Source organism: Anthonomus grandis, chromosome 13 (assembly GCF_022605725.1).
Source record: "Anthonomus grandis grandis chromosome 13, icAntGran1.3, whole genome shotgun sequence".
Taxonomy (NCBI): domain Eukaryota; kingdom Metazoa; phylum Arthropoda; class Insecta; order Coleoptera; family Curculionidae; genus Anthonomus; species Anthonomus grandis.
Genome location: NC_065558.1, coordinates 17608293 through 17620896, shown reverse-complemented (window position 1 = coordinate 17620896; position 12604 = coordinate 17608293). Strand labels below are relative to the sequence as shown.

The window sequence follows — 12604 nt, the reverse complement described above, 5'->3', positions numbered from 1 at the left end:
AATAAGTCAGTTGACGTTTTTCGTGAATCGATTATTTTAATTTATATCTAACGAACCGTAAAGACGCTACAATATAAATACTTACATTAATACTGCCGTCAAATATTTTTATAATAAATTGTATGATGAAATTCTTGAATTGTGTATGAAATTCTAGAGCTGAATCACTTTTTATACCCGAATTGCTTGTAAGTCTATTAATTTAAATTTTGTTCTTTTTTGTTGGGCACCACATTACATGCCCTTGCAATTTTTTTAAATGAAGTATCACAATATCACTATGTAGAGTTGATATACCAAGTGTAAAGGCGATAATATTCATTATTACCACACATTTCTGCTTGCTATCCGCTTTATGTTTGATATATTAAAGTGAGGTTTGCTGAAGATGACGAGGTGATCGACAGAACATAATATGCCTCTGTACATTGAAAGTAGTCTGAAAGAAAAAAGTTTAGATAATGCTATTCTACCCGTACAACTAAAGACAAAAATTTGAGTAAATGAATTGCGTTATACGAAAAATATTAGAAAGTATAATTATAAATAAATAAAGAAAGTATTAATTAATACTATTATTACCTTTGTAAAATTATTGAGGTATTTTATAGACTGATAAAACATTACAAATTATAAAATCTAAAAATTACGTTTAACTTTTTGAAGTAATTAATAATCATTTCTTAATTTTATCATATATTTTATTTTAAAAGAGTGATTAATATATACCTATTTTCGGTAATTATGCTTTAGTAAACCGGCCACTCTTTTAAAACTCAACCCGTAAACTTACATTTACATAATTGACTGCAGTTTTTTTATCGTTATAAAATCAAAAAAAACTTATAGTATGGCTATTCAAAGCATTTAAAGTCGGTCCTAAACTCGTCCATAAATAACTTATATCGCAATACGGCTTATGTTATGCTAATTCCGCTTTCTTTTAAATAACATTTGACCTTAATTGTGAAAATAGAAATTATTTTTCAGTTCTTTAAGGGGGGATTCCTGTATTTCCAACTCTTTAGATAGACCCCCAACAGTAATCAAACTATAGTATAGAGTTCTCAAATTAACATAGCTCCTATATATGCATCCCCTCTTAAGGCTTTTCATAATTTCCTTAACAAAACGCCCCTGTCCTACTGTGCGGACGGCATTAATGAGGAACAACTAGTTTTTCTCCTTTTGCATATTAAGGTGAACGTATCCTGTCCTAAATTGTTTATGTAAATTTAATAAGTGGCACGAGAACGTTCATATTTTTTTGATTGAGGAAGCCATTTTGGTAGTAAAATGAGTTTATTATGGAGACAGTGAGAATGAGGTATAAAACAACATATCCCGGTTATAGGATAAGACGGTGATGAATATTAAATCATTCCAACAATTTCGTTAGTATTAATAATTTAATTAGCCTTGACTTGGTAATGCGGAGCTCTGTCATGTTTGACTTCTATTTCTCAAGCTACTCGTAGGAACAAAATGAAAAACTTTACCTTAGAAAATTCCGATAATTCAACGAATGGTCATAATGGAACTCAAAACTATCCGTATAACTTCCCACAAGTTGGACCATGGAGGCGAAACGCAGCACAAGTGCGTCATATATGGACCCACGAGCCAGCAATTCACAACGAAAGTGAAGTCGTGAATGGCTGGCTAAGTCCAAGGTGGAGAGGATATATGCCTCGCGTGCTTGCTCGATGGCACGAAACTGATCCTGAGCTTGCATACCTGACTCCCCAGAAACTCAGAAATTAAATATATTTTCTTCACCGGCAAGCACAGTAGCAGGTTCGTTCATTTGTGGCGCCTCAATCTGCAAACGCAAAGTCGCCCACGCCTGCTGTGAGAGAAGATTTTATAGCAGATATATAAACTTAAAGCTAATGTAGAAGATCCTAATAATGCGAGGCTGCCGCTTAAAACAAACAAGAGGGCCAAGAGCTGAACAGCTAGCTCAAATGGATGGTTCCTTCTGGAATGCACTATCGATCAGATCAACAAAGCGATATACGCTGCTGCCAAGGTCTTTTCTGAACTCCAGAGGAAAATAAGATCCAACATTAAGCGGATGCAACAGCTGGATATCAAGATAAAGGGAGCAAAATAAGAAGCATCTCGGCTCCAATGTGTGATAGACATGCTGAAAAAAGGCGATAACCAACTCCAAGAATCAGACAGTTCAGGTAAGAAGCCAGTATCACACGGTGTAATTTCTTGTCATACAAAGACATAAATCAATTGACCAAGTAAGATTTCTGGCCCTTGTTCAGGAGAAGCTGTTAAAGTGGATAAGAAACACATTTTTCTTAAACCAATCCCTCTTTTTCCAAGAAAGAGCTGCACCTCCCTATGAGCCCCCAACTACTAAAGAGATCGAGAAGTTCTGGAAGAGCATTTATGAAAAAGCAGTTCCATTCAGAGATACTCCTGCACTAACTCGATGCCGAAAATTTTGCACTGAATTTTTCGACACTATAGCTGACTGCTCTCCAATTTCGTTTAAAGAAGTGAAACGGATCCTAAGAGGCAAGCAAAACTTTTCTGAAAAGCCTTTCGACCAGTCTATCCCCATCTAGAGAGTGTTTTCTCATCCATTATGGAAGGTGGGGAATCTTTCCCAGCCTGGTCAGAGGGCAGGACCGTGTTCATTGCTAAATCTGATAAGATATTCCTAAGTCTACAATCTAAACGAGCTGAAAAAATACCGACCCATTACTTGCCTTAGTATGCTATATATAAGATCTTTACTAGCATGTTAAATGAGAGGATTCTTGGAGTGACTGATCATCTCTAGAATACCATTGTTGAACAAAGGGAAGCAAAGAGAGAACTCGCGAATTGTAAAGAAAAACTTCTGATAGATAAGTGGAATTGTCCGGAAGTCTATTATATCTATATATTATAAATGCATGCTTATACGTCTATTATAAATGCATGCTATCGATGGCCTGGCTGGATTACAAAAAGGCGTTCGACTTCAAATTTCTCTCACTTATTATTGAATTCTGAATATTTCTAAAGATCCACCTAAATAAAGTGAGATGCATGGAACAGGAAATCACAATCTGGAGGACGAGGTTTTTAAAAGCTCAAGACAAACGGCAGCATCGTCACCTCAGGTTAAGTTAAGTATAAAAGAGGGGGTATTCCAAGGAGTAGATGGTATTCCAGAGAGGTGATCATCATCTTCATTTGATAAATAACAAATGACAAAATCTTATTAGAATAAATCTACTTCAACAAATTGTATCATGACGATTAACTACTGACAACATCTGAATGACTTCTTATGATAACAATATGAAGGATATGATAAACTTTTACCCCTAGGAAAGTGTTGCAGGTGAGGAAATTATAAATATTAATCCAAAAATGATACAACATGATAATGACACAATAAGCAACTTTACCACTGGAACACTGGACGTCCTTCTTACCACTGAAGACACTTTTTTTCTATATAAATTTCTACAGCAGCAAGTAGGAGGTGATCATCATTGCTGGTTAATAGCTGCACATAGCAAGGAGTATTGTTGATTCTCTGTTTCGAAAATCCAGTTGATATGATTAAGATACCTGAAATTACTGTTTTATTGTAAACGAAAAGAACTTAAGTCATCCACGCTTTTTTAATTATATAGTACTTAACAGGATTGTTAGTGGTTTTTGATCCCTTTATAAGTATCCCTTATCTTGGTCTGGCTATCGTGGTTAATTACAAAGGCGAGAAAAGTTATTCTTTCTTCAAAAGTTCTTCGCCTAAACGATGATCTTTCTCTGATAGACAGTAATTCCAGTGCATATCTATCTATATTTTATATCTGGCCAGATAATAGTCTTGCCTCGTTAATCTAGTTCCTTAGCCGCCCGTTTCCTTAAACTTGTTGTAATATTCAGTATATCAGGATGGTTTCAATCGTGTGTTACTCCCTCTGTGACAAAAACCACATTATCTACACATTCCACCTGGTTTCCATTACCGGGTATTCTGGATTAGTATATTTTTATCCCTTCTCTATCCCTCTCCCTATCCCTAAAAAAACTACATACCATATTATTTAACCGATCTCTGAAATTGTGGACGTACCAAAAATACTATAGGGTTAAGATCTGGTCAACACGCTGGCCAGTCCATTTCATTGATACTCACTGAGGCCTCTCCTCTTCTGCATCTGCCACTTTCCCTCTCTTTCGAACTAATGACAGGCGTCATTTCTGGTATCGAATCGCCAGGGAGACGTAAAGCAAAGGTCACCCGTATACTATATATGTATGATCTCAAACTCTATGCTTTTTCGGTCACGGAACTGACATCTCTTCTGGATAAAGTCTCCACATTATTCGCAGCCGTTGGAATGGAACTGGCGAGAGATAAGTTTAATATTTACCACCTTAATCGAGGAAAAGCTTGCGATGTAGCAAGAGATGTTATAGATTTTTGGGCCTCTCCACAGCCTGTATAAATCATGTCTCTGGAAGATCTGGTAATCTATTCTCTTGGCTAAAAACAAGGCAATTGCTTCAACCATGTTGGCTATCCCGTTACTATCTTATTCGTTTGGTGTTCTAAAATGGACCGTCGATGTATTGCGCAAAAGAAAAATGAAACAAATAAACTTCCATCAAGGCTGGAACCCAAGGTCTTAATCGAACGCTTGTACCTTTCCTGTATCTTGAAGGCAGAGTTTCATTCAGTTAGTCTCAATAAAATCTAAAATTTTGCAAACCTTAATTAAATCTGTTAATTTTTATTAACAAATTACAAAAAAAAACATTTTTGGAGGACGAAAAGACTGTACAACGGGTCGTAAAGAAAAAAAACTCTTTTCTTCTTTTTTTTTATTTTCTTTCAATAGGTTCATTTTACTTCCTCAGTATATTCAAATATTTTGCAAGTATATAATACAGTGCCAAACCAAGTAAGTAACCAAGAATGCTGGATGAACTTCAGGGATTTTATATATACCAATAACATCTTTTGATATTTCTGACCCAGCAAATCTGATGTACGAGTACATGTAACATGTAACTTTAAATTTAACATCTTATATTGTTTATATTTTTTTAAATTTGCGGAAGATTTTCGACATGTTTTCATTAAATATTTTCTATAATTTTTTATTTATTAAATGATGGTGAATAATGAACACTAAACTGTATAAAATCAACACAGTTTAAGGTTTTTGATGATTTCTCATAAGGATACAGTACAATCATAAATAAAGTTATTAAACAGTGTTAATAATTTTATATTGTTATTTCACCCTGTAGCTGGTATTATTATCATAAAACCTTTTTAAGAACTAAGATAAGGATGTTAAATGCATGTTACTTCCTTTATAAGTTAGTATAGCCATGGAAATAAATTGGAAAAGTTTGTGAACTATTTCGATTCTACATATATGCGTTCAAACTCTAACTAGGCTTAAGCGATATCTAGAATCCATAGATTTAAAGGATATAAAAATATGTACGGTCATTTAAACAAAATTTTTAAAATTAGTTTAACTATGATTCTTTAAGAAATCGATGTAATTCCAAAAGGATTGGCATGTATTTTTCGATAGGAAAAATTTCTAATTAAGCAATAGTTGCTTTCATTCGAATTAGTTTCCAAAATTAAGACCGCCATAGATATTTTATTACTTCTGTTACATTTAAATGCAATGTGCGTTAAAGGCGAAAGTAAACAAGAGCCGTAAATGTTTGTGAAGGACGCAAGAGCCGGTTTATGCATTCAAATAAATTCAAGTCATATACTTATGCCGTCACACAGGGAAATTGTTTATTTCAAAACCGAAAGATCACAGTTTATTAGATAGTTTAATCGCGAATATCTTACCTTCCACGTTAGCCCCTTACGCCTTTAAAATAGATGTTTAGTATTTTAGTCCAAGTAGAGATCCATTCAATGTGAGTATGACATGAAATTATCTCCAAGGACAGTTTTCAAGGGTGCCCAAGAAAAATATTTTAAAATTTTCACCCTGCTACCTATACCTAAATCCTGAGATCTACCAGCATATTTTGCTGGTTTCAATCTATGGTCAGATCCTTGAAACTGTGAGAAATATTTAAAAACAAAACTGATGTCATATCAGTTTTAGCTATGGTACTCCATGGCCCTGCAATTAGGAATTCAGGTGAGAAAGTGTTGGAAGACAAGAGAGCATAAAACTCAAACGAGTAGAATTATTATTTTAATGCTCATTAATTCTCTTAACAGTTAGTTTCATAATCCAGAAATCTCCTCTTCAAATCATCCGTCCATCAAGTCGGCTATCGTCCCCAGTTTTTGTGTGCTTTGTATCTGGGGCACTATTCTATTTTTTTCTTCGTCCATCTCACATTCTTGCGACGTGGTCAGCCCAGTTTCATTTTAAGTGTGTAATTCTTTCAATTGCATCCGTAACTTTTGTTCTTCTAGGTTCTTCATTCCATATTTTATCTCGCAATGTTACTCCTAAGATATACCTCTTCATGACTCTCTTTTTTTGTTTTTTTTTGTATCAATCGGATTCTTTTTTGTTTTTTTTTGTATCAATGTTAATACTAAGAGGACGTAGTGGTTAAACACATTTAGGTTAAGATCCATCGGTATATCTGATCTAAATACATTTCTCAACTTGCCAAACGCAGCCTAAGTCAGGTCTATCCTTTTGGTTAGTTTACAGGCCTGATTGTCTGATTCGAATCTCGTGTCTTAAATGTTTGTAAGATGTTAGGTGTTGAATTTTTTTTTCTTTTTAGCATAAGGTTTTTTTAACCATATATTCCATCAGGATTGTGAAAATGTTGGAGGAAATTTTGTCACCTTGCCGGATGCCCTTTTCGGTCCTGAATCGATATGTTTCCGCATGTATATTCACTTTTCCTGTTGGCTGCTTTTTTTGTGCCGTAATATGGAAATATAGTGATGGCCAATACGGCGGTTTGCGAAAGCATTGAACAACTCAGGGTGATTTATGGATTTGAATACCTTTTCATAGTCGACAAATACCAGTACTAAGGACTTGTTATATTCTACCTTTTTTTCTATTAATGGTTTTACCCACTGGAGATCGTAATTTTTTCCATATGTGGCTCGGAAAACTGCTTGTTCTCTTGGCTGGTACAGGTCAAGTTTATTAGTAAGCCTTGCGGTAATGATTTTGGTGAATAATTTGTATAGATGCGTCAATAGACTTATCGGTCTATACTTCTAAAGGTCTGTGATGCTTCTCTTATGCATAATAACAATGCATTATTACCTATATATTTGTGGGGCTATTCGTTCATGTAGGCATTTATTGAAGGGTTTGGTTATTGCTTTGTCATAGTTTGATGGATTCTACAATCGTGTTGAAGTTGAATGAAGTATCGATTGTGCAAAGTATAACATTTCTCTTTAAAAACTCTATCTCCTGTAAAGAAACTGTGAATGTGTATGAATGATTGCTCTGACAATCTTATATGACCTATCAGTTCCTAAATCGTAATTTTCAGGCTCAAACTTAACTTGCATACTCAACATTTTTTAATTTTGCAGACTTTTGCTTGATAACTGGATTCATGCTCAAAATATTTATACTTTACATGTCTAAAACTGAAATAACTTAATTTACTTTAATAAACTAACTAGTTATAACAAACTTTTAATTATAACTAGTTTTACTAATACTAAAAAATTAAATAATGTTCTCCTTACGAATATAATAATAATGAAGTCCTTACTTCTATTCTTCAGTAAGTATTCCTAAGTCCTTAGAAGTAACAAAGTTGTACTTACTTTCCAGGCTTTACTATTACTAATTAGAACAGGTCAATAAGTCCTACTACGAAGCAGACAAGGCCAAAGAAATCTGATTGAAAAAACTCTGCTGAAATTTTTAATTAGGAGATTATTAAACGGGCTGTAAATGAATTCCAACTTTGCCAAGTCCTAGTCCAGATGGAATTTATCCAATACTGCTTTAAAATTATCAGATAGGCTATATAATTTTTTACTTAAAAAATTAATAAGAAGATACCTTCCAAGCTCATGGCAAAGTACATTTGATGTATATTTGGTAAAAATGGGTTTCAAGGAAGACTTCAAAGTACACTCCAAAGTTATATGGACTCATAACTCTTATTCTGTAAAACTCTGGAAATACTTAGTGATAGGCAACAGCGAAAATAATAGGTCAATCAAGGTAACAGCGAAACAATAGGTCAATCAGGTAAAAAACTCAGGCATCCTTGCAACTTTTTTAGATGTAGAAGGAGCATTTAATAACGTCTCAATAAAAGCGAAAAAAAACTTAAGCCATTTTTTACACAGAAAATGAGATAGTGACCGCATATTAATAAAGCTCTCGTAAAGCAAAATCTTCCCTAGGAACATGCAGAAGTCTACAAGGTCCAAACTGGGATCTAAGTTCAATGTAGTACTAAGACCCTCATTGACATACGTTGTCTATTTAACTAGAGTATGAAGGGTACATAAAATGTGTACGTATATAAGATGAGCTACAGCACTCAGGCAGTTTCATGTTATTTTGTGTAAATCTATTGGTTATATTGACGGCTCTATTGCCATACTCGTAATTCAATTCTAATTTGTCTTATTAGTTTGTCCGAAATTTATTACATTTTACGTTATTTTCATTATTCAAATATAACTTTTGTTCTTCTCAGAACAAGAGAGTCTTGGTATAAGTAAATTAAATAATCTTTACCTGAAATCCACGTGCCGTTAAATCCCTTAGGGTTATACTTATAATTTAAAAAGTCCTCTAAATTAATAGTTTCGGCAGTCTGTTCCTCTGCGTGGCTCTCGTGGCCCTTGCCGTTGGATAGTAACGCCACGCCAGCTATTATAAGGGCTACCACTATGGCACCTACCACTACAGCTACAATCCAGTTGCGCTTTTTACGGCTGCTTTTTGTTCTTAAAAGATCCTAAAAAAGAAAACTTAACTTAAATCGTGTTTATGTTTAAGAATATTTATTAACATGAGATTTCATCACATAAGTATTGTCGCTTCGTTTTTCTATGAGAAGTGTGGTTGGAATCAGTCGCCTTTTTCTTAACGGCGAAGAAACCTTACAGAGTGTAAATAAAAACGGTAAGGTTATTTAGAAAGATCAGGTTTTGGGGTATCATATATGATATGAAGACTTGAAATAAATAATGTGCTAAGTGCGAAAAAATCAGTTTTCCATTTTATGCTTGTAAAATATTCTAGGTGCCATAACCAATAACATATAAAAAACGCTAAGTGTCATGACTATTAAATTGTTCTTTAAAAAATCCCAACAGAGTGCGTCGTTGTCAAACGCCGAAACGCCGCCGGTAAAAAATGAGCTAAATGCCAATAAATATAATCTTGTTTTCTGTGCTGCAGGCGGCAGTTTCTACGCTGTTTTGGCGGTGGGTTTGTTATTTTTTCCCGATCTCGTTCTCGTTCTGTAGTATAGTTTCACGATAATACAAGAATGAATACTAATACTGATACTACTACTAGATAGGGCAGTAAGCAAAAGCAACGACAGAAAAAAAGAAGTGCTGGAGAAGAATATTTTACAAGAAAAAATAATAAGAAAGTTGCTGCTAAGCAGCCTCCTGAACACAAGGTTAGTCGAGCATTGTTTTTATTTTTTGACAGTGATTTTGCAATTTTATTTACTTTATTTTAGATATTGTGCAAATGCAAGTTAAACTGTCAAAAGATATCGCATGAACAAAAATTGAAGCTTTTTCATGAATTTTACGGTCTGAATGACAACGTAAAGCAAAATACGTATGCAATGAGTCTTATACACGTATGTGCTATCAAAAGAAGGAGGCATGGAAACTATGAGCGCCCAGAAGCAAGTAGGAGACAGGCTACATTTTCCTTTACCTTGCCCAATGGAGAGGGCAACATTTTACAGGTGTGTAGGAGGACCTTTTGCGCGGTGTTTGGATTAACTCCGAGACAAATTGAAACCTTGGCTAAGTTGAAAAAACGGGGAGATTCAGTTTACAAGGAAAGGAGAGGTAATAAACAGCTGTATCGGAAGTTCACGCGGGAAGATAAAGCACTGGTTATTGGTCATATAAAAGTTAGGACATTACAACCGTTCAAAAAGCGAGAAGCAGTATCTGAGCTCCGATCTTAATATAAATAGACTTTACTCTGCATTTAAGGTTGCTCATCCTGATTCAACAGTGAGTTATCGTTTTTATTTTGAAATTTTCAAAAAGAATTTTCCCAAGTTAAGTTTTCGCAAGCCTAGAATTGATACCGGTGCTACCTGTGATTTACTGCATATGCAAACAAAATATCCCACAAAGGCCGATGCTAAAATTAAATTAGAACTCCACCGCAGGAAAGCTGAAGCAGCTGTAGAAGCAATAAGAAAAGACTATCAAAACTGCCAGCAACCCACCAGTAACAGCATGACAGTCTCAATGGACTTAGAGTAGGTCTTATCATTGCCAACTTTATCTCATAGTTATAGATGTATTACATGCGACAGCTTTCCAACTATAACCTTTGTGTTCACCTAGGGGATAATACACTGGCTTCATGTTTTTGTGGCACGAAGGTATAACAAGACGTGGAGGGAACGAAATTGCGTCGTGTGTACTGAAAGCTTTCACTAATATACCCGCACAGAAGCGGAAGTTAACAATCTGGAGTGACAACTGCGCTGGACAAAATAAAAACAAAATGTTATTGTTTTTATGGATTTATTTAGTTGCCAAGGGGCATTTCGATGAGATCAATCATAAGTATCTAGTGTCGGGTCATTCGTTTATGAGCTGCGACAGGGATTTCGCTCAAATTGAAAAGCGAAAAAGGCAAGAAAAATGTGAGGTACCTATGGATTTAGTGAAGATGATGATAGCAGCAGTGAAAAAAAAACCCATTTCTGGTTACAATAATGAACCGTAAAGACTTTTTTGATTTTAAAGTTGCTTCTGAAAGTACAATCAATACATCTAAGCTTCAAATTTCGAAAGTTCAATGGATTAATATTAGCCGAGAAAATCCAGGATTTGTCAGAATCCGAGAATCTCTGAACGAAATGAGTCTTGAAAAGCAACAAAGGTTTTGAAGAAAAATTTTACAATTGAAGCTATCACAGAAATGACTCTGCCAAACCTAACCTGCCAGGGTAGAATTTCTGAAGAGAAAAAACAAAATCTGCTGGCAATAATTCCTTATTTGAAGGAAGAAAACAGACAATTTTATGAGGAGGATCTATTGAATCCTAACATTAATTAGAAGCTACATTTTTTGTGTTTTTTCATTATTTACTTACCACAATATTTATATTTTTGTAATGGCACTTAGCACATTCTATAAACTTGTAACTTGTCATTTTTTTTCTGACATTTTTTACAAAAATTTGTCGAAAATATTAGGTACACAGAAAAATACTTACTTGAATAAACCTATGTTTAATTTTCAGAGAGTTTTTTCTTATACATTGATTGTAGTATAAAAAACATTGTTTATCTCGAAATATTAATTTTGACACTTAGCACATTATTTATTTCAAGTCTTCATATAATGAAGAGTTTGAAAAAATATTAAAAGCATGCATATTTCTTGTAGTTTGCTATTAAACAATATTTCCTATTTGTTTCGAAATAATATATAATCTTGATAAATAATTAAAACCTTTATCCATACATTCAGAAATTTATCCAGAAGTGAGTTGAGTGAGTATATTGATTTATAGCCAAAGGACCTGATATATAATATTGTACGAATTTAATATTCGCAGAATGCATTTAACGACGTGCTTCAAAGATATTGAGTAAGTTATTAAAATTGCGATCACGATTAGCTAAAGCTTTAAGTGTGAGATTGTATAAATGATAATTCCATGTATTTTCCATACGGCGCCATTTCATAATTTTTAAGAGATATGATTATGTCTTATAGGTCAAAAATTACATGAGTACAAGCAATCTGCCTGACTCGTATATTTTGAAGCGTATTAAGGCAAGGATAGTAGAAAAAATTACAGTAGTTTAAGACTGAAAGGACAAGGGAATCTGTTAACATGTTCCTGTTCAGTTTAGATATAAAAAGTTCTTTATTGTAAAAAGAATTTTCGACTTAGAATATACCTCACTCTATCTGCTTGCTAAACCGTAGCTGCGAATAAACACACATTGCGAACAAGATCGATAATTTGTATAACTTAGTAATGTGTATGTAGATGTTTATCTTTGATTTTTAACTCAATTTTTACTTCCAAAGACCATTATCAAACATATTACTATATTTATTTCTTTATTTGTCAGTCATATTATAGGAATATCAGCAGGAAAAGCACTACAAAATTAGTATTCACAAAATAAACACATTATGTGCTTACTTATTACTACATCCATAATACGATATGGGGAAGTACCGACGTGAACAACCCGAGATGAGTTTTTAATTTATATTAACTGAAGGCTAGATATCACCAATATGGCACAGGAACAGGCATGTAACCCACTTTTGTAACATAGTCCTATGGCTGGAATCTTTGGTGTGACCCTCGAATCACATAAACGAAACAGCCCTTCAGGAAATTCTGTAAAAAGATACAGCAACAATAATCACATGCAAGAACGCCGACCTGA

At 34.1% G+C, this 12604-nt stretch overlaps 1 protein-coding gene and 1 long non-coding RNA gene across 3 annotated transcripts in view; one reads left to right on the top strand and one right to left on the bottom strand.

The window, feature by feature from the left end:
* LOC126743478 (venom dipeptidyl peptidase 4) overlaps nt 1–12604 on the bottom strand; it is a 111115-nt gene that overhangs the window by 49425 nt on the left and 49086 nt on the right. For both annotated transcript variants that reach the window (XM_050450581.1, XM_050450582.1), the window contains exon 2: nt 8709–8931. In XM_050450581.1, the coding sequence (XP_050306538.1) occupies nt 8709–8931 (223 nt within the window). The remainder of the gene's footprint in view (nt 1–8708; nt 8932–12604) is intronic.
* LOC126743482 (uncharacterized) lies at nt 9291–11432 on the top strand. The gene is made up of 2 exons (XR_007662887.1): nt 9291–9606; nt 9670–11432. It is a non-coding gene; the product is annotated as an uncharacterized LOC126743482 (long non-coding RNA).